We start from the raw sequence: 23,922 nt of genomic DNA, 5'->3' as shown, positions 1-23,922 counted from the left end.
GCCCCAGGAGCCTAGTGGTTAAGTTCAGCACACTCTGCTTCAGGAGCCTGAGTTCAGTTCCCAGGTGTGGACCTACACCACTCGTCTGTCAGTGGCCATGTTGTGGTGGGGGCTCACATACAAAAAGAGGAAGACTGGCAGCGGATGTTAGCTCAGGGCAAATCCTCCTCACCAAAATAAATAAATAAATAAATAAATAAATAAATAAATAAATAAATAAATAAATAAATAAATAAATAAATAAATAAATAAATAAATAAAATAAACAAAATGTTGAAAACAAGTAATCTATCTAAAGAATCTCAAAAATACTTTGTACATGTAATTTAAAAGTACTTTAAAATTATAGAATACTAATCCCTGCATAATGAAGTTTGCTAATGTCAACAAGAAGACAAGGCATCCTTAAGGACTGAATTTTATGCTGTTCTGTATCATTATCTAAATGTAAAATGATAGGAAAGCAAAGTAAATACACAGGAGTTCAAGAAGACAAAAAGCTAACGTGCTCTGGACAGAAAGGAAAGATTAGTGTGGTATGACAGAGAAAAGTCAGGCTCTTAAGGAAGTGACACTTAGCATGAGACGAGTGGAAAAGAAAATGAGCAAAGGCCTACAGATGTAAACAAGCATGCTGTGTTTATGGGAAGGTGAAGGGTTTAGCTTAGTAACAGAAGATTTTGGCTGATCTACAGCAAGATCTGATTGGAGAACTTGGGTCAAATTAGACAATTTTAGACACCCTGTGGGGGTGTTGGGGCATCCTTCTGCGGGCAATAAGGTCATTGTATGAAGCAGTGTTTCTCATGATATACTGTTAGGTAAAAAAAAAAAAAGCAAGCTTAAAACAGTATGAATAGCAATTATAATTTTAAAAAATTAACCAATAAAAAAACCTATAATGTTTATATATTTATTCAATCAGATAACAAAATGTCTTGAAAGATACACACTAAGATTGACAATAATTAATCTAGCAGTTGGAATTTCTGGAGGGGCTGATAACTTTCAAGGCAGAAAGGACTATAGAATAAAAAATGGCAAGTAGGGGCCAGCCCCGTGGCATAGCAGTTAAGTGCGCATGCTCTGCTGCTGGCGGCCCGGGGTTCAGATCCCAGGCGTGCACCAATACGCTGTTTGTCAGGCCATGCTCTGGCAGTGTTCCATATAAAGTGGAGGAAGATGGGCACAGATGTTAGCCCAGGGCCAGTCTTCCTCAGCAAAAAGAGGAGGATTGGCATGGATGTTAGCTCAGGGCTGATCTTCCTCACCAAAAAAAAAAAAAAAAAAAGGCAAGTAGATAGAAATATCAGGAAAATAATTTTCTTAAAATTACAGCAATTAGTATTCATAATATAAATGCATTTGAGGAAATTTTGGCAGCACTGTCCCAAACTTCCTGTAGATACAAAGTACCTCAGGGAAGCAAATGGCACCCACTGCTGGCAGGTCAGGGCCATCTGTTAATTTTATTGTTTTGGGACTAGAATATTTTAACATATGCCGCAGGACTTATAAGGGCCAAACAACTCAAATAAGTAAAACGTTTACGGGTATTCCCCTAAAAGTCTACATCTGAAATTGCCTTGCACGTCTCTTTCTACCAGGACAGGCATGACAGTGTGGTTGTTATAACCTGAGTGTCTTAGAGGGGTAATTTTTTTTCCTAAATCGAAAATCTGGTAACATTAGAATGAGCACAACATTTTATAGAAAGGAAAACAGATAATGAGGCTAAATGAACACCTCACCATTAATTTCAAAAACCATATAAAGAAATAGATGAAGCAGGTATAACAAAATCTTATAATTTTTTATTTATTTATTTTTCCCCCAAAGCCCCAGTAGATAGTTGTATGTCTGTCATAGCTGCACATCCTTCTAGTTGCTGCATGTGGGACACGGCCGGAGAAGCGGTGCGTCGGTGCGCGCCCGGGATCGAACCCAGGCCGCCAGTGGCGGAGCGCGCGCACTTAACCGCTAAGCCACCAGGCCGGCCCAATATAACAAAATCTTGATATCTATTTAATCTGATTTAGGATGCGTGTATGGAACCTTCATTGTACTATTCTATTTTTGTGTATACTGGAATCTTCTTTTAAATGTGCTCATACCAAAATAAATTTCAGATGGATCAAAAATTTAAATGATAAAAAAACCATAAAAGTGGTAGTAGAAACCATGAGAGAATTAAAAAAAAATATTGAAGTTAAAAAAAACACAAAAGTCATAAACAAAAATAAGTGATAATTCTGACTTCACAAAAATAATTTTCAGCATAGCAAAATCCATTCAAAGCAAAGTAAAAAGACAAAGATAAACCAAAGAGGAAAAAAATCTCAAAGGGTTAATATCCCTAATATATAAAGAGCTCTAACAAAGCAGTAAGAATAATCTCAACAATGCACAGAAAAACAATAGGCAGGCCATAAAGAAGAAATAGCTCTTTATGAAAAGATGCATTCTCTTATTATGATAGTGAGCCCAAATACATTAATATTACCATTTTCATCTACCAGATGGATAAACATCCAACTAAAGGGCATAGCATAAAGTAATGGGGGTTAAATTGGTATAAAACTCATGAAGGACAATATGCCATATCTATCAAAATTACAACTGCAAATATCTTTTCATCTAGTAATTCCACTTTTAGGATTTTCTCTTATAAATTTGCACTTGTGCAAAAAACATGTGGTTACTCATAGCAGTGTTTAAAACGGCAAAAGATTGAAAACAACCCAAATGTTTATTAAGGGAGCCAGTTAAATAAATACTGGTACATCCACACAATGAACTACTATGCAATAGTTAAAAACAAGGAAGCTTTTTATGTACTATTATGAAATGAACTCCAAACTAAATTAGTGAAAAAAGTACATAACAGAAAGATGTATAGTATGCTGTTTGTATTTTTAAAGCGGGGCCAGAGGGAGTGTTATGTGCATTTGCTTACATATGTCCAGAACATCTTAGGAAGGATATACTAGAAGTTATTAGCATAGAATGGGTACTGAGAGGAAGCTTAGGAGGCTGGGAATTCACTGCATCTTTTTATACCTTTTGTATGAATATCTTACTATTCAAAAAACAAAACAATTTTTGACCCTCCTCCTACAGCTCATGGATATATTTTTAAAAAGTTTTCCACTTTAAAGTATGATATCATTCCCAGTTGAGCAGATATACTAGTAGGGGTAACATGAATTTATTTATGACTCAGCAAATATTAATGTGGTAACAGTAGAGTATAATGAAAGCAGAAGACAAATGATAAAGTTTTTCCCCAGTCAATTTCCCCCATAGCAAGAGTCAGTTTCCCCCACAGTTACCTCCAATTTCAAGAAATAGCTGCTCCACTGTCAACACTTACACAAATTTTAAAATAAGTCCCCAAATTCCCACTATTCTCCTGCTTCCTATAGTAGAAAGTCGTGATGCTAGGAAGAGCAATAAGAAAATTATTTCAATTGATAAAAGGCTAGACTAGCGTGTTGTCAGTAGAAGTCATTTCAATAGGAATATACAGGGGTTCTAGGCAATACAGCAGAGAAGACAGCCTGAAAAGCATTCCTGTGCCAAACTCTCTAAAAATGCTAGACTGAATATAAACAATCTTTTGAAATGTATCACGGATACCACAATAAAAAAAGAAACTCCCGACAGGTAAACAAGAGACTACTGATTTCCAGCGACCGGAACGTAAGTGAAAAGATACCCATAAATAAGAGAATGCCGGCACAGCTACACTAACAGTTACTCACAATGAAGAAGGCTGCTCCATAATAATAAAAGGCTAAAGTCATAAAACAAGAACAATTTAGACTCTTATACACCTAATATTCAAAATACAAAAAGTTGGCAGTATTATGAGAAATGGACACACCCATCATAGAGGAGGCAAACGGCACATCTTTTTTAGTAACTTATTAAGCAGATTACCAAAAAAAAAATCATTAACGATTAAAAGATTAAAATCACACAATGAGCAAACTTGATCTTTTAGACAAATATATTTGAGACCTCATGTAATAAATGAGGAATACACTGACTACTTACCAGCGAATAAAAGAAATCAACTAAATTTTAAAGGACATTGATTACATTATGTGATCACAATGCAATTAAGTAAGAAACAACAAGGTAACTTTTTAAACCCTCATTTGTAAATGAAAACTCCTAAATAACTAACAGGAAGAGAAAAGAATCATAATGGGATTTTAAAAATACTCAGAAGATAATTAAAATTGTGGGATGATGCCAAAGCAATAGGCAGACCATTTAGATTTATATTTCTATATTAGTAATAAAGATGAAAGGCCGAAAATGAGAAATCACCCAGTTTGAGTTAAAAAGTACAGTGGAATAAACCCACAGAAAGTGGAAAGAATCAAGACATAACGATTACACCTACACAAAAGGGTTTTCCAGCTCTACCGTACTTTTATGATACTAAGACTGAACACTCAATGTAAACAGCTGAAAATCTAGCGCCTTTATTTACTTCTCACCTATCATTGTACTGTGCATCATGATTAACTTGTGAGTCACCTATCTGACCAGCCATATCTGTGATGGTACGTCCATAAACACAGCTCGTACGATTGGTAAGCTACCAGCAGGAAGGTGTTAGAGGAGGAGAAGGATGATCTCAAGAAAGAAGAGGCGGTAGAGGCTCGAGTCAGCAGTCAGGCTGGAAGGTATAATAAACGACGATAATGATAGTTGACTTTTAAAAAAATCATCAATCATCATCACCATTTACTAATGATTTACTACTTGCCAGCAACCATAATAGTGCTTGAACCATTTAACCCTAAAATTTTGCAAGGTGGGCATTATTAACTCCATTTTACCAAGGAGGAAACTCAGGCTCAAAGACGATAATTAAACTGCTTTTGATCGTATTTTAGAACATGGCAAAGTTTAGGTTTATATTCAAATCTGTTTGAGTCCAAAGACTGTGCGCTCTTAACATCTTTGCTACAAGCAGTGGCTATTCCAATATCATCACCGATATAAATGAAAGAACGACTCAAAAACCAAGCAACACCTCACTTATCTGGCATAAGGTGAGTTCAGAGAGGGGGTCAGTGTTCTGATAGTTGAAATAGCAAAACTTTTTTAGCCATTTTAACTATCATTATGTAATCACAGCACCTGGGCGTTGGAAAGACCACTGTGTAGCCTGACCTCTCACACTTTTAGTTCCAACTTCCCAAGCTCAGCCTTTTCCAATGGGTCAAGGACACTGTGGTTTATCACTCTGCTCGATTAGGGATGCAAGTATTTGGGGAAATTAGGTCATCATGTACTGAACATAAGACGTACCCTAGAACCTTACTCTCTTGAATAAGTCCCTGTAAATCAACTCGTTTTCTTGTCATTGACTTCTGATAAAAGCGGAGTGTAAAATATGCAGCAGCGTGACCTTCTAGGCAACGAAACACGGCTGCCTTTCTGCAAAATTATCAGTTCAAAAACTAAAACAGGGGGCCGGCCCGGTGGCGCAAGCGGTTAAGTGCACGTGCTCCGCTGCGGCGGCCCAGGGTTCGCTGGTTTGGATCCCGGGCGCGCACCGACGCACTGCTTGGCAAGCCATGCTGTGGCGGCGTCCCATATAAAGTGGAGGAAGATGGGCACAGATGTTAGCCCAGGGCCGTCTTCCTCAGCAAAAAAAGAGGAGGATTGGCGGATGTTAGCACAGGGCTGATCTCCTTACACACACACAAAAAAAAACTAAAACAGCTTTCTCCCACGTTGTTTTCTTACTTTCAATAAAAACCATCACCTTGAATATTACTCAGCCATAAAAAAGAATGAAATATTGCCATTTATGACAATACGGATGGACCTTGAGGGCATTATGCTAAGTGAAATAAGTCAGAGAAAGGCAAATACTACATGATCTTATTTATATGTGGAATCTAAAAATCAAAAACAAAAAAACCAATACCATAGTTACAGAGAACAGACTGGTGGTTGCCAGGGGCAGGGGGTGGGGGGAAAGGTGAAATGGGTGAAGGGAATCAAAAGGTACAACCTTACAGTTACAAAAGAAATAAGTCATGGGATGTAATGTACAGCATGGTAACTACAGTTAATAATACTGTATGGCATATTTGAAAGTTGCTAGGAGAATAAATCTTAAAAGTTCTCATCACAAGGGCTGGCCCAGTGGCGCAGTGGTTAAGTTCGTGCGCTCTGCTCTGGCGGTCTGGGGTCCATGGGTTCAGATCCTGGGCATGGACCTACACACTGCTCATCAAGCCATGCGGCAGCGGCTTCCCGTATATAAAGGAGAGAAGGATTGGCATAGATGTTAGCTTAGCAACAATCTGCTTCAGGCAAAAAGAGGAGGATTGGCAACAGATGTTAGCTCTGGGCCAATCTTCCTCACCAAAAAAAAAAAAAAGTTCTCATGACAAGAAAAAAAAATTCTGTTAACTATGTATGGTGACAAATGTTAACTAGACTGATTGTGGTGATCATTTTGCAATATATACAAATATTGAATCATGTTGTACACTTGAAACTCATATAATGTTGTATGTCAATTATACCTCAATTAAAAAACAAAAAACCCACATCACCTTCACTTGTCTTAACTGTGTCCTCTGACTCTTTAACAACATCCAAGTCTCTACTTATAGGACCAGTAATTATTTTAAACATTTATTGAATCTGAACACATGCTATCTCGCAAATGGCATTCTGAATGGCCCTTGGTTCTTATCTCTGCACTCACTGTATAGGACACTTAATGGTGTCAGTTTTCTGGGGACTGGATAATTGAAGCTTTACTGTACTTAAGAGAAATAAGGTATAAAATCACATTATATAACGTCTGTATTAGTGTAAACATTATTTCATAATGTTTGCTATGGCTAAGAGAGAGGAAATGAGAATACAGCAAATCAGAGAAACACGCTATGGATGAATCAAAGGACAATGGAATCAAAAAGAGAAAAAAATCAGCAACCTTTCAAAGGTGTTTTTTACCATGTTCCACCCTCTGCTCTTCTGCTGTAGCATTACTGATCAACTACCACCTCTAAAGTCACTAAAGAGTGAGCTTCTATGCAACTGAAAAAAATTTACAGGCTGCCTGCCTGCCCAGTACTAGGACTCTTAACCCATTCATTAAACATTTATCACTTGTAGCTTCTTTAAATTTCTTTTTGTTCTTATATTCATTCTAGATTTATTCAGCTAACCAAACACTTTTGCTAACCAAATTATTTCAACAAGTACTTTCTAATTCATTACTTTTGAGGACATTGTAAGATTCTACATGTCTAACCGACCTATTATTAAACTGCAGAACTTTCCTTCTGTCTGAAACCTGGAAATTCAAGTCTCTCCCCTCAGAAATACATTCTGCTTAACCAAAGAGAAACTTAACCTTCAGAGTGTTGACAGTGAAGTGCTGTTTGGTTCATAAATCACAATTTGGGGTGAGTAAAGTGACCAATTTCTAAAAACATAAAAATGACCAACCAACAGGATTGAAAAAAATCAATATGAGTTGTATATAATTTTATTTATTTATTTTTTCCCCCAAAGCCCCAGTAGATAGTTGTATGTCATAGCTGCACATCCCTCCAGTTGCTGTATGTGGGACGCGGCCATGAAGCGGTGCGTCGGTGCACGCCCGGGATCCGAACCCGGGCCGCCAGCAGCGGAGCGCGCACGCTTAACCGCTAAGCCACAGGGCCGGCCCGATGAGTTGTAGAAAATAAAGTTATAATCTAGTAAGAAATTTCAGCTCCAAGCAATTTCCCCAACTAATTTAGTTAACAAGAAAACCAATAACCAGACTACTATATTTCCAATCATGCCATTTATCTTGTCACAATACATATGACAAATACAATAATTACAGCAATATAAGTATTGCTATAATATAAATGGCAAATATATCATACTGATCAGAGAACACTAACATACTGCAAAGGGAAGAAAAAATATAAAGATATCACCTGCTCAAATCTGGTTAAAGTATTTATTAAGATACGAAACCTGACGCTTTCTTATTTGGACGATGCTTTAAGATTTTCTATGAGGACACAATGACAAAAATCAAATGCAAAGAATTGCAATACCCAAGCAACCAATATTAACAAAAATATCAGAGTACCATTATTGGAATACACTCTCAAGGAATATAATTTATAAACTCAACATGACTTCATTCTTCCTCTATATTTCTGGCTCCTTTTCAGCATACTCAAACCTCAATTGTCCATGCAGGAGACTATCAACATTGTCCATTAGCAACAGATATAATTTTAAACCTCAGTTTGGTTCCCCCTTCATGCAAAGGACTTCTTATTCATCTTATTCTAGATAAAAGGTGTTTTACATTTTTCCTAATGTTGAAAGATGAAGAATCATAAGGATATTATGTATTGCAACCAAAGCAAAACATCATATATTGCTACTTTTTCATCAATTGTTTTATTAACATATATGATCAAGAGGCTGACTGATCAAGAGGCTGACTCTAGTACTTTCAAAATATGTACTTACCTATTAAAAAGCAAAACAGTGAGGTGAAGGATAATATCACTACCACTGGACACTGTTGGCTTCATTGTCTGAATATATCTGAGGGCTTGTCGGTGCTCACCCTGACTCACGAAGGCCTGAATAATCTTTGAATGTTGCCATGACACAGGTTTTGCAGTAGCTGGGTGAAACAGAAGATCCAAACCACTCTGCAAAAATGACATGAAAATTGGTAAACACAAATATGATGCTTTGCATTTAGACAAAGTAGCTAACCTTTAAAAAGACAGGCAACACTTAAGTCACAAAAATCAAGATAAAACCAGTTTAAATATAAGCAGAAAAGATCTACTTTAATCCATGGTATATTTTCTTTTAAATAAAAGACTTATCAAAAGTCTCATACTTTTGAGACCTCGTTAAGCTATTATATAACATCTTTCCATTACCAATGTCATACATCAATGCCAAATTCTGCTTTCTACGATCCCCCCAACACACCAAACATATCTCTAACATAACCACCACCATATTTGCACTATTAGGAATTGTTTACTTGTTTGTTTCCTTCTTTAGATAGCAAACAACCCAGGGTTTGAACTGTTTTATCTTTGTATTCTTAATGCCTAAGATAGTGCTTGGTGAAGGTATTAATTAAACTGAGTCCTTAAATTACCTCTAGAAGTAGACTATATCTTTAATATCAAATTTAATCCAGTTATGTATTTTTTCTAAAATTCTAATAGTTTATAAAAGCTTACACCCTAAGTGAACTAGCCCACTTACCTCATAGTCATTATGATCTATCAGCCAAAACCCTTGAATAAGTTTAACCTGACCCCAAGAAATGGCAAAAGCAGTTGGAAATGATTCAATGGAAGTATCCGTTTTGTTTGGAAAAGAATACATAATATCAAGTAGCAAATAAATGGTCTTTAAAAAAGAAGATTAAGGACAATAAAGAAAAAGAAAAACTCCTATGTATATACACATTTGCAATAGGTAGCAATACAATGTAGCAAAACAGAGGCCTGAGAGACTTCTTTCAGTTCAGAAAGCCATTACCAACATCCAGCTACGGCTGTACAGCTTTATCAAGTGTGGGTACAGCGAGTACCAGAACCAATTTCATTCATTCTCAATAGCAAGTACCACCACAAAGGAGAGGGACTAAAGCAAAAATTCTTCATGAAGTCAGTAGCTTAGCAAATTGAACAACCAAAGCTATAGACAAAATTCCATTTATCCAGCAAAACCTGGCAGCTTAGGCAAATACATCATGTTATCTTAAAAGTTATAAATGGAACTATGCATTTTTAGACTAAGAAACCGATATTAGTACAAAAATCTTATTTCAAAGACCACAGGGCTCAAACACAATGCCTAAGTTAATATTAAGCTAACTTATAAGGTATTCATATTCACTCAGCACATAAGTTAACCTCAATGAGAATGATCACTTGCCAGCAATGTTTTAGAGCAGCTGTTCTTAACTTTGGGAGTGTCTTGGACACATTTAAGAATCTGATGAAAGCCATGGACCTTATCCCTAGAAAAATAAACATCAAACAAAATTTTGCATAGTTTCAGGTTAACCATAGACCATCTGAATCCAACCAACAGATCCTGGGTTAAGAACCTTTCCTTTTAGAAAAATTAAAATGTGAAACAGAGATTGGATTAGATGTGTAAGGTTCCTACTACTATGAAATTTTACTATTTTGGCAATACATGAATTATTTCATAAAATTTTAAAGGATACAACAGAATGTTTGCTTGCTTCAGTAACGTCGTCTAGTAGGTATATGTCTAGTAGTGCCTATAAAAGGGATAAAAAATTCAGGGCATTTTATATAGTCATTCATCCATGCTCCTTGTTTTTCCCAAGCCTATGCCAGGTGTGAAAAACACAGCTAAGCATGTCTCCCCCCCAACTTCGTAGACCCTTTAAGTGCATCATGTTACTGCAAACCTACATGTAGACTAGTAGGAGGATATTTTCCTGTGCCTCCTTCATCCCGTTTCCACAACTTCTCAACTCCATCTCCTAACTGAGAAACCATTCCATCAATCATCAAGCAATCAGGGTTCCACTTCCCTCTGCAATAAGGGCAACATTAAGGATTACTTAATATTAGTGTTAATTATTATTATCAAATCAATAAACACTAAACTCTTAAAAGTAACGATCCCAACTATCAAAGGGAGAAGAGAGTTGAGAACAGGATCAATTGAGCATCATGAGAACTCCAGACACCAACGAGAGTTAGTCAGATAAACTCTGAAGAAGCCTCAAGTTTGGTCATCAGCAAGCCAGTCAATGAAGGTCGGGTCCCAGGGGAGAATGTGGTCCAGCCAGCCAAATGCCTGAGGCTATTCTATTTTTCACTTGAGCAAATTACCAAAGAGCATGGCAGCCCAGTAGAGTAAAAATAACACTGCAGTTCAAAATCAAAGAGTTACAGTTTCCGTTTCATCAGCTGGACTAGTCTTTTAACCTCAGCGATTCCTTCAAAAATATATTATTGATGGGGCCAGACCGGTGGCACAGTGGTTAAGTGCGCGCGCTCTGCTTCCACGGCCCAGTGTTCACAGGTTCCGATCCCGGGTGTGGGCCTACACACCACTTATCACGCCATGCTGTGGTGGCATCCCACATATAAAGTAGAGGAAGATGGGCACGGATGTGAGCCCAGGGCCAATCTTCCTCAGCAAAAAGAGGAGGCTTGGCATGGATGTTAGCTCAGGGCTGATCTTCCTCACAAAAAAAACAAACAAATATATATGTATATAATTGAGTAACTACAAGGTGATAAGCAGATATCATCCTTGTCTGTTTCCTCATCTCATATTAACAGCAGCAGTTACTACTTACTGAGCTTTTCCTATGATCAGGCACTGCAAGAGGTGTCTTGCATATATTATTTTATTTGATCTTTATATTGACTTTATAATTTACATGACAAATAGGATAAGAAAGTTTAGCAAACCTGCTCAAGCACATACACTTAGGAAATAACAGATCTAGAATTTTAACCTAGGCCTAATAAATCTCCCAAGTCCACACTCACTACCCTAGATTAGTTATTCTAAAGCACTGGATCCCAAATCTTGCCATGCCTCAAAGTTACAGCTCGCACAGCCTTGTAAGTACTGATTTCCAGGTGATTCTGACACAACAAACTTGGAATCCATGTTTGTGAATCATTGCTTTAAAGGTTATATGCTGCTCTACAATTCTGTCATTCCAACTTGAGGAAAAAGGCTATTTAATTCCAAGGTAGGGCCAAGGCTCTAAACACTACTGTTTCTTCTTCTATTACTTCTCCTTCTTTATTTCAAAGGAACCAACTATGCTAATATTCATGTATTTAAAAAAAGAGAGATAAAGAAGGAAAAAAACAAACAAAAAGTAGTTGAAGTGCTGAAATGCAACTGTTAATGAAAAGAATGTAAAATAACTGGTGATGCATTTTATGCTTTTTCGATGAATAGTAGTTTCTAGTTTTTCTGAATGAGAATTCTCAGGAAAAGTACATGCTTAAATTTTAGAATCTCCTCTAATAAATCAATCATGATAATTAGTTTTATGTAGAAAACAATGAGTGGCTGTACATACTCAAGTTCTGCAATAAAAGTGTAACCACTGGGTCAAGGCAAACATCACAACCCAAACAGTAATTCTGATAACAGATTCCAATACTTTACTGAGAGTTCCACCCGTTTCATCCTTTTGTAACATGATGAATTCTGTTCCGAGAAAGCTCTGACTTCTTACAGAAGTAACTTCTAAAACGTTTTTCGAGGGTTCTGGATGTACTATACCTTGATGAACGCTCACACTTCTGTCGACGACTGGTGTAGTAGTTCTGAATTACAGGGTAGTTGTAGCATAACCTTGACAACTGCACAGCATCATCTAGATTTTTTTTTAAGAGTTGGAAAAAAAAAGCTAGTAATATTTCCAAAATATCCCAACAATACTTAAGGTTACATCCATTTATGTTTTACTCTAACTTTATAATATTGTTTAATTTTCGGGCTTCCTAAATTTAAGTAATAAAAGAATGCTACACATCCCTTTATTAACAGATGCACAAATGAGAAAACTGAGTCTCTCATGAAAATCTATAACAACAAGGATGCTGGCTTAAAACCCTGCAAAACCCTGCAAAAGCTATTTCAGAAGATGATTTTATTCCCTTAGGCACAAATAATAATTTGAAAGCAAGCAATGTTCACTATTCGTTCAAGTAAAAATTGAAGAGAGTTATGAAAGAATAAGATCAACAGCAATTATGCACAGTGGCAGACGCACTTCTAAATAAAATCCAATGTGTTTCCTGGAAATGCAAGAAGTTAGAGGCTTTACAAGTGTGTTCTAAACAAAACAGTGCAAGTCAAAATTTTCTAATTCATGGAATTGGCGTGACTCATTAGATGAAAGGCGGCTATTTAACTGATGGCAAATAATACCGGTTAACAACCATATTAAAATAACTCTTAAAGAGAAAAAGATCAGCAAATTAGACTATAAAACCCATAGTTCTATGGATCTAAATTACAGCTGGTGATATCATTGAACCCATTTTCAGAAGCCATCTTTTGTCAAATATGCTTTCCTTCTAAATTTTATTCAATCCAATAAATACGTATGGAACCTGTGTATCGGGCACAGGGTGAAGCACTGAAGATACAAAGTAAGGAAGAACGTAAGAAAAGAAGGTAAAGAGTCGAAGAAAATGTTAAGTGAGGTGGTAGAAGAAAGGAAACCTGAAACATTAAAACACAACAACAAATTATTAAGATTTAAAAATGATTCAATTAATATTTATAGATTAAGTAAGTATTTTACCTAAGCCTTCTGGTAACAGGCCAGAATGAGAGAACCAAAGAACCACTTGTGCATATTGACAGATGAGCTGGGTAACCATATACTTATTGCTTAAGTCCATAAGACCTATAAAGAAGATTTAAAAGTCAGTTAACTTTCAATTTATCAAACACAAATGAAAAATCAAGACACTCAACAGTTTTCAAAAACTAATCAATTACTTGGTGATTTTTAACAATACGCATTTTTGAACAAACTTAATTTGAACAAATAATCTCCATAATGCTAACAGAAATAACTCACTGACGAAAATAGACACTTTTTACATAAATATGCTTCCATCTTATAGCTACACTTTCATTAGCTAATGTCAGAAGTCAAATTTATACATTAACACAAACTAGTACAGTATCATTAATACAGGTTGTTCAAACCAGGCCTTTAAATAAAACTGTCTTGTTTAAATGACAAGAAAGAAAATTACTATGACTTCTGTAAATAAAAACTTAGACATAATTTAAAAATTTGAAATTCTGCTGTAAGTACACTACCTTAACAACCATAAGCTTAACCTCCAAATTTCCCAAGCTTATTTAAGCATGAGCTCATGGCCTATCTAACAACATTCTGTAGCTTTCCATACACACCCCCACTCTGCACCCCCCCCCCAAAAAACTAGCATTTGAGAAGTAATGGCCTCTGCACAATGACTTATCTAACACATAGAAATTTCTTCTTTCTTGAAGTCAAGAAGTAAAATTTAATAAAATATTCATTTATGTAAGACAAAGAGCACACCTCTCTCTGTGATCTCTTGGGCCTCTGTTGCAAAACAGCTTAAGACTGTATTAAGGTTGCTGAGAAGCAAATGGCAGTGCTGGATAGACTGTATAGTTTGTGAATCGATGAAACGACATGAACCATCAAATAATGGTGTACCTTTCAAGGATAAAATACAAGATTAGTTTCCACACAGTAAATATGAATTAAATAAAATCACAAATGCAAAATTTCTCAAATTGTATTAACTACAGAATTACTCAATATGTTACAAGATTTATAAAGACAAGCTTGAAATGGCAAATACTCTCAAAGAATCTAGAAGGGACAGACGCAAAGTATTTTTTTAAAAATTGTAGAATGAGGTAAGCAATATGTGAGGAAGGTGATATAGGTTCGACTTCAGATTCACTAGAAATCAGTTATATTCATTAAATGTTTCTCCTTCAAATACATGTTTTATGTCAGATCTTTTATGTACCATGATGTTTTGTGATGAACATTTTATAAAAAAATCTTTCTTCCACTTCGTCCTTAAAAGTGAGACACTAAAATTAAGACTCAGATAAAGACTTAATTACAGTAAAATTGCATGTTTGTTATAATTCATTGTAGACTCGGTTGTCCTTTCATTTCAAACTTAAGGTTGAGTTTACAAATTCATTTTTTGGGGAAAAAAGAGTATTTTAGTTGCAACAGGTTACACCTTTTAGATAAGATTTAACTACATTAGTATCCAACATGTAATTGGCCCAGAAAACAAATATCTTAATTCTAAATCCTTCCTAAAATCAAATTATTTCATTTACTTCCAATACATTTAAAATACTTATTATGCTTTGTATTTTAATTATTCTTTGTTTTTAAAAATAGTCTCCATTAACTAGCAATGAAGTTCAAGGCAGTAACAATGGCTGCCTTACCAAGTTCAACCCTGAAATACCACATTATGTTGAAAGCGTAATATAAAAGCATACAATTTATGAACTGAATTAATTTTTTTTATATAACATATAATCATCCCTGAAAACACTTTCCTCTAAAAAAAAATACATTTTTTACTGAGTCTGAATTTTCAGGTGTTCCAGACTTCAACTGTATTAATTAAATATTTAAAGTTATTTATTTCATGCTTATAGTTTCATGAGCATGCCCTAAAAATACTGTAGAACCTCACGTCTTCCTATCAAATTTTGTTAGTTTAAAAATCCTCTACCAAGAATAACTTTTTTAAAAGTTCCTTCAGGGCCGGCCCCGTGGCTTAGCGGTTAAGTGCGTGCGCTGCGATGCAGGCTGCCCGGGTTCGGATCCCGGGCGCACACAGACGCACTGCTTCTCCGGCCATGCTGAGGCCGCGTCCCACATACAACAACTAGAAGAATGTGCAACTATGACTTACAACTATCGCTTGGGGCTTTAGGGGAAAAATAAATAAATTAAAAAAAAAAATTAAAAAAAAAAAAAATTTAAAAGTTCCTTCATTCATTTATCATGACACAACGATAGAAATAACCAAAATATATACTTCTAAATAAACTTAAATTTTGCTTTCACGCACAGGGCAATCATATATTACCTTTAACATTATTTTTGCACTAATTTGGGCATAATGGGTTTTTCATATTCACCGGATACTTTAAAACTCCAAGTGTACAACAGACTAATAAACAAGACAGTCAAGAAGAAAAATGACTCGGCATCACTGATAATGACATCTATTAGTAGAAGACAGAGGTGATGAGATTTTTACCCTGCTATTCAGCTTCTTAATACTTATAAATATTTGAAATAGAAAATAAATAAGTAGAGGAGCTTCTGAGGTTAACTGGCATATTCTCCTTACACCATCAGCAGCATATTTTATAAATTAAACTCCTAAGATCAAAAGATGAGTAAAGTGTAATTATGAAACTTGCTATTACGGATATATCAACATGCTGCCAGTTTAACAATCCGTTACAAAATCTTGGTCAAAAAATAATTTTGTCACTCTAATGTAAAAACAAACAGTTTACTCCCGGGACTTCTTTAAATAGTTTACAACTTCAAAATGATTAAAAATTATTATTGTTATGTACTTAAAACATAAACCTATATTAGCTTTTTAATATAATACTTACACAGTCTGTCAAATTCCTCTTTTGTGAGAACCACTTTACTCCATGTCCATTCAAGAACAAAGTGCAAATTAGCAGCAGAATTTGGTTGTTCTTATTTGTAAAATGAAAGGAAAAAGTAAAGAATGATTATGAATTACAAACAAAGAACTCATAACTTTTCAGAGGGGAAACCTGCAGAAACCACTCTAACCAAAGAGCAACGTTAGCATCACCATTAATGGAGACAAACTGGTACCACGTCTCCTTCTCGGTGCATCGCCTGAAACAGGGAGCACATCAGTTTATGCAGTACTGCTCTGAGAAACGTAAAAACTGTATCTAACCAAGAGGAAAGATCAACAAACAAATGGAAAAGTAGTCTACAAAATAAGAAGCTTGTATTCTTTAAAAATGTCAATTTCTTGAACGACAAAGGCTTAGGAGTTATACAAGATTAAGAGAGAATCAAAAGACATGAAAACTAAATAGAAAGTATATTCTAGATTAGATTCTGGATTCCTTCTCCCTAAAAATGCTACAAAAAACTTTATTGGGACAATTAGTGATATTCCAATGAGGTCTGCAGAGTAGGTAACAGCATGCATCAATGTGACTTTCTTGATTTTTATAACTGCAAAGTGGTTTTGTAAGTGAATGTCTTTGTTTATAGAAGGAAATAATACTGAAATATTTATGAGTAAAGAAGCATGATGCCTTCAACCTATTCTCAAGTGGTTCAGAGCAAAAATAATGTGTGTATGTGGAGTGTGTGTTTGTAAAGAGTGAGAGTGATACACACAACTTGGATGAATCCAAGGAGAATTTTGCTGAGCGAAAAAGAGCCAATCTCACAAGGTTACGCACTGTATGATTTCGTTTATGAACGTGTTTGAAATGACAAAATTATAGAAATAGAAAATGGATTGGTGGTTGCCAGAGGTTAGGGATGGGGTGGGGGAAGGCAGGCGTGGCTATAAAAGGGCAACATGGGGATCCTGATAGTGATACTGTATCGAGTTTTGCCAGATCTTACCACTGGGGAGGAAATGTGGTAAAGGGTACACAGGATCTCTCCACATCTTACAACTGCATGTGAATCTACAATCATCTCAAAGTTTAACTAAAACCCCCCCAAAACAGTGAACTGATAATTTTAAAAATAAGGAAGTAATTTTTTAATTGTTAAAAATCATAGGGGCCTGCCCAGTGGCGTAGTGGTTAAGTTCACGCACTCTGCTTCGGTGGCCCGGGGTTCACGGGTTCGGATCCTGGGCACAGACCTATGTACCACTCATCAAGCCATGCTGTAGCAGGCGTCCCACATATAAAGTAGAGGAAGATGGGCACAGAAGTTAGCCCAGGGTCAATCTTCCTCAGCAAAAAGAGGAGGACTGGCAACAGATGTTAGCTTAGGGCTACTCTTCCTCACCAAAAAAAAGTCATAATCTTACCTTCTGTTATCCACCTTTTGATACAACCAGTCAAAAGTCCCAGGGAACTTGTCTGGATTGCTGCTGACAATATAGCTTCTAACTGTTCCTCCTAAACCATGCATTTAAAAAAAGAAGAAGAAGAAAAGGAAAGAAATGAATTGTAAAGAAAGGATATGTAATCACAGACTCAGAGGTAGCAAGTTCTAGTTCAGAATACAAAATTTTAAAGGCTTAAAAATCATTGTGACTCACTAGCATGGCTATAAACAAAAAGACAGATAATGAGCATCGGCGATGATGTGGAAAAACTGGAATCCTCATAGAATGCTGGCGGGAATGCAAAATGGTAAAGCCACTTTGGAAAATAGTTTGGTAGTTCTTAAATATAGAACTACCAGATGACGCAATTCCACACTTAGGTACACACACCCAAGAGAAACGAAAACACATGTCCACACAAAAACTATATATGAAGCGGCATTATTCATAATAGCCAAAAAAATGGAAACAACCCAAATGGCCCATAAAGTGAATGGACAAATAAAATGTGGTACACTCATACAGTGGAATATTATACAACCATAAAATGAGATGAAGTACTGATACATGCTACAATAAGACTGAAGCCTGAGGGCCGGCCCTGTGGCTTAGCGGTTAAGTGCGCGTGCTCCGCTACTGGTGGCCCAGGTTCGGATCCCGGGCGCTGACCGACACACCGCTTCTCCGGCCATGCTGAGGCCGCGTCCCACATACAGCAACTAGAAGGATGTGCACCTATGACATACAACTATCTACAGGGCCTTTGGGGAAAAAAAGGAGGAGGATTGGCAATAGATGTTAGCTCAGAGCCGGTCTTCCTCAGCAAAAAGAGGAGGATTGGCATGGATGATGTTAGCTCAGGGCTGATCTTCCTCACAAAAAAAAAAAAAAAAAAAGAAGACTGAAGCCTGAAAACATTATGCTAAGTCAAAGAAGCCAGTCACAAAGGACTATATATTATTTTATTCCTTTATAAGAAATGTGTAGAACAAGTAAATCTATGAAGACAGAAAGCAGATTAGTGTACCAAAGGCCGGGGGAAAGAGGGGAGCAAAAGGGAGTGACTGCTAATGGGTATGAGATTTTTTGGGGGATGATAAAAAAATATTCTAAAATTCAATGTGGTGATAGTTGCACAACTCCATGAATAGACTAAAAACCACTGAATTATACACTTTAGGTGAATTTTTTGGAATAAGAATTATATCTCAATAAAGCTGTTATTTAAAAAAACATTGTAAGTCTTGTTTAATATCAGAGAAATCTATGAAATTCATTTATTACAGCAGCAAAGATTTTTTAAAAAGGAATTATATGAATAGAGAGGAGTTAAACAGGAATAGAGGGAGATACAATATGATAAAGGTTCCCCCAAACTAAGAAAAGCACGATTCTAAATGGAGACTCAACTAAAGCAATTTATGTTAAAATTAAAGACAAAACAAAGATGTCTGCTAGTACCAATATTTTTCTATAGTTTGTAGAGGTTCTACCAAATGCAATGAGAAAATAAAGTAATAAACAAAAATGGATGGAAAAAAGCACCTATATTTGCTGATGATGTCATACCCTGAAATTCCAAGAGATTCTAATTTAGTTAAGCAGATATCAAAGGAATATACAAAAATCAATTGCATTTTTAGGTACTAGCAACAACCATCTAGAAATGAATATGGGAAAAATGTTCTACTCATAAAGAACAAAACTATACAATGCATAAAAACAAAGAAACCCATAATCATCATAAATATAAAAATCAAAAAAAAATCATAAACTCTTACTGATAGACATAAAACAATCTGAGTAAATGGAAAGACATACCATTTACACTTGGATGGGATGACTATAAAAATGTCAATTCTTCCCAAAATTAATATGTAAATATAACAAAATTCCAAAAAGAATTCCAATGGGAGTAACAGATAAAATCATCTTATAATTAATACAAAAGAATCAATGCCCATGAATTGCCAAAAAATTATAGAAAAAAAAGGATTGCATTACCAAATATCAAGGCAGTACATTAAAATGGCATAGAAATAGATAACTAGATTAATGGAACAAAATAAAAACCCAGTACATATGGACATATAAAATCAGATAAATGTGGTATTTCAGCAGCATGATAACAGGATATTCTGTGTTCTGTTTCATAAACAGTTTATTGCAGCTGCACTAATCATCTGAGAAAAAGAAAACTGAACCTTTACCTGATTTGATACACCAAGATGCATCAAAGCCTTTAATGTTAAAGAAACATTTAAGTGTTAGGAAGATTTCTTAAACCAGAGCTATAAAATGCATTTGATTATAAAACTATTAACTTGTATGTGGCAAAAGATAGTATAAAACAATCCAGAGGAAAACAACGGGAGAAATATCTATCCAATTTATGACAGAAAGGGTAGTATCTATATATTTTACAAAGAATTTCTATAAACAGAAAGACATCCCAGTAAGAGAAAAGGTGAAACCTTTAACTATGTAATTAATAGAAGAATAAATTTTGATCAGCCAATAAATACATGAAATTGCACATGTGATTATCATCCATTTCATGTATATGGAGGGATATATAAAGAGATACATGAAAGAAAAGTATACATATCGAAAAGTCCATATACCATGTATACAAACTAACAAGTTTGTAATTGTACACAATTACAAAGTGAACACTGATAAAACCATGACCCAGGTCCAGATTGAGAATATTCGCTAACACCCCAAAGTCTGCTCCTACCTGATCAAAAGCAAATCCCACCCACTCCTCCTATTCTCCATGGTAACCACTCTCTTGCCTTTTGAAGTAATCATTTTCTTGCTTTTTTGTTTTAGCTCTATGTATGCATCACTAAAGAATATAGCTTAATATGGCCTGTACTAGGAATGGAGTTAAAAAATATATATATATGGAAAAAATGGTCAACAAAATGTCAATATTTACCTTCTTCCATACACTTTAGCCAATTTTCTGAATTCAAAATAATCATGTATTTTTTTATGTAATTGGAAAAAAACAACATGGGTTAGATTACCAGGTTTAAAATAATCACAGAAAACATTAAAGGCTGTTTTATCAACATGGCTGAATTAGAGGTAATTTTTTCTCATTTCGTTTTTCTTTTTAAAATTTAGATATTATTGTTTTAACTAAATTTGATAATACGTAACTAGAAAAAAAATCAGTATTAAGTTTCCTAAAGTAAAAAAATTAAATGGAGCACTTAGAGTGCCCAAGTCCTTGAGCATGATGAGTAGTTCCCAGCCATCACTAATTTGGAACCTTTAGCAAGGAAAGGTAGTCAGTTTCAACCCCTGACCAAAGGGCTCTACAAGCAGGGCCACCAGGGCAAAAACTACCTGATGTCTTTTAATGAATCTAATTCAGAGCTACATTAAGACATTTTCAATCTTGTCACTTTCTACTTTCTTATTTTCTTTGGGGGGACGAAAATGGAAGACTACTAGCTTAAATGCATATGGTTGAAAATCAACAGCCCATAGTTAGATTATCCTGTTTTACCAAATGTAACCAATGTAACTCTCAATATTTTATTCCTGGGCCATTAAACAGAAGAACACATGTCTTCTGCACAATGTATTAACAATTAATTCTTCTAGAACTCACACAAAGTAGATGGGCTAGAAAGTCCACATTACTCACAATAAACACAAGAAATCTAATAAACTGCCTTATTAGAAAGCAGTTTATTTATTCTTTTGTAAAAAAAAAATACTGTTACTTGTGGATAAAGATATCACACACACCACAGCCATTTATCTCCTGCCCCCGTATCATCCCCAGACCTCACTAAATGATTGTAGAAAGTAAAGAAACGTATACACCAACAAGGACAAAGAAAAGAGAAGAGAAGCCATCATGGGATAAGACAACTCAACAAAATTTTTGAAAAGCAGTAATGAATAGAGGAAAGGTGACTAATTTAGCAGTGTGAAGGAAGCCATGTCCTGAAGTCCCCACTGAGGGGAACTATAGATAGGAACAGAGCCAGTTTGGCTCTCAGAATCCTATTAGGCTAAGTTGTTGGAGAAACCAAGTACAGAAGAAAGAGGGGAGAAAAGGGTGGTCAAGCATGGAGCTGAAAACAGGCAATGAGGTAACATTTAGTATATGGAACAGTCTCACCCTTCTGTTATCCTGCAGCAAAAAACTGCAGAGGCCAGCCTGACAGATAAACTGAATGGCCCTGGAAAAAATCTGGGGTTTCCCTAGTGAAATGGTGCACATCCAATCTATCATCCTAAAGTAAACAATACCTCTGGATGAAGGATACCCACACAAAAGAGAGTTTATAATCCGTAATTGACTCACTTTACATATAAACAGACAACTAAGGACCACCAAACATTTAAGGATATTTGATGCCACTGGCATCAAAAAGACTAAAATAATAAAAATGACTCAAGAGAAAATAGGGATAATGTAGGGAACTAAACAAAACTTTAAACATACATAGACAGAAGATATAAACATAAAATAGAACAGAACACCATGAAAAAAGAATGATCAAAGAATAAGAGCTCACAGAAATTTAAAATTAGGGCCAAACTTTTAAAAAATCTAATAGAAAGAAAGGAGAATGATGAAGAAATCTCCCAGAAAGTAGAACCAGAGGCAAAAAGAGACAAACAGTTGGAAAGTAAAGATAAGCTAAGAGAAGATCAATTCAGGACAGTTAACATTTGTCTAATGGGGTTCCACAAAGAACAAAAGCAAACTGAGAAGACAAAACTAAGATGGTGTGAATGACACTCTAGGTGAGGTTCTGTTTTTGTTTTTTTTTAAAAAGGCCACTTGGAAACTCTAGGGAAAAACCAAAGTTATGTAACAAAAAACATTAACATAGGTCACTACACGACTACGTACTGAATAATATTTACACAGGTACAATAATATAAAAGGAGAGGGGACTGGGAAAGGAAAAGAATCTCCTGATGATAACAGTATTGAATGAAATTAAGTATTAAATTCCAACTGAAGATGTTAAACCATTAAAAGGTATATTTACATTTCATCTGATATTTAAAAGACTCTTTTCCAGCAATTCATTATGTTATATATTTGTAATTATTTAAGTAACTTAATTCAAACACTACTCGTGGAGAAAAAGTTAACAAAACATTTTCTCTTTTTCCATGGGAAAATGACCTGGGGTTGGTTTACTTTCTTTTAGCATATTTTACTAGCAAATACTGAGTAAAAATAAATGTGAATTACAAGCTATCACCAGGCAACACTGTTTAAGAATGTTTTCTGATTGGTAAAATGTATTGGGACTAGGAAAACTGTGGGTGGACTAGAAATATCCATTGGGAAGTTAAGATTTTGGCTTCTGTGACTGAGTCTGACTCCCATAACTGTCTTGTTTTGTAGGAACTTGGAATATTCACTAATAGGCTTTCACAAGATACTGGTTTCTATAGAGCAGTGGTTCTCAAAACACTGCAACAGAATCACATCAAGGGCTTATTAAAACAGTTTGCTGGGCTCCACTCCTGGAGTTTCTGATTCAGTAGCTCTAAGGTAGGAACCAAGAACGTGCATTTCTAACAAGTCCCCAGTGAAGCTGATTCCAGGACCACTTTGTTACTATAGACCATGGGATTCACCTAAGTCAAAATGATTTCCACTCATGTGGTCTCATTCTCTTGCACCTATGCTGAAAAATGGCCCCTAGACTATTATAACAACTTCTACTCATGACATGCCTGATGCAGCCATGGTGTGTTTTCTGTCCTATTTCCTTTTATACAGCTAAGTGAACCTAGTGCCAAGTTACGGCCGGCCTACTGGGTCCTGAAAGTATGAATTTTAAGCCAAACCAAGACCACAGCTACTGATCATGCAGAATGGGCATTATACTACTTAACCTACTTTTGCAGAAATTATCTAATAGATTTTTATTATAATAGATGATAATGTATGATCCAAAAGAAACAATAGAGTTAAAAATCATCTCACCTGACTTAAACTGGAAGGTTGAATATCAATAAGTCTTGGTGACAGAAGGCCAGCCACAAGACATCGATTATAACCATCAGGAATGACTTCATTGAGGGATGATCCTGATTTCTTTAAAAAAGTTAAGGTCTGTAACAGATCAAAGAATAAGATATCAATCAATACTCAATTCAAATAATCAAATTTAAGAATAATTAATAAACTCATTACCCTACTTTACATTTAATATTTTGAATAAAACTA

General features: G+C 35.5%; 1 protein-coding gene across 1 annotated transcript in view; it reads right to left on the bottom strand.

Annotated features, from left to right (window-relative positions):
- The window catches only part of AHCTF1 (AT-hook containing transcription factor 1), a 92,714-nt gene that overhangs the window by 28,100 nt on the left and 40,692 nt on the right, over nt 1-23,922 (bottom strand). Inside the window, exons 12-21 of the mRNA XM_004439569.3 lie at nt 23,680-23,808; nt 17,676-17,766; nt 16,246-16,335; nt 14,144-14,284; nt 13,367-13,471; nt 12,337-12,430; nt 10,488-10,611; nt 10,274-10,330; nt 9,298-9,444; nt 8,533-8,720 (exon numbers count right to left, since the gene is read on the bottom strand). Of these exons, the coding sequence (XP_004439626.2) occupies nt 8,533-8,720; nt 9,298-9,444; nt 10,274-10,330; nt 10,488-10,611; nt 12,337-12,430; nt 13,367-13,471; nt 14,144-14,284; nt 16,246-16,335; nt 17,676-17,766; nt 23,680-23,808 (1,166 nt within the window). The remainder of the gene's footprint in view (nt 1-8,532; nt 8,721-9,297; nt 9,445-10,273; nt 10,331-10,487; nt 10,612-12,336; nt 12,431-13,366; nt 13,472-14,143; nt 14,285-16,245; nt 16,336-17,675; nt 17,767-23,679; nt 23,809-23,922) is intronic.

The sequence above is a fragment of the Ceratotherium simum genome, chromosome 36 (assembly GCF_057802395.1).
Source record: "Ceratotherium simum simum isolate JZ-2026a chromosome 36, ASM5780239v1, whole genome shotgun sequence".
NCBI classification, from domain to species: domain Eukaryota; kingdom Metazoa; phylum Chordata; class Mammalia; order Perissodactyla; family Rhinocerotidae; genus Ceratotherium; species Ceratotherium simum.
This window is presented reverse-complemented; position numbering and strand designations above follow the sequence as displayed.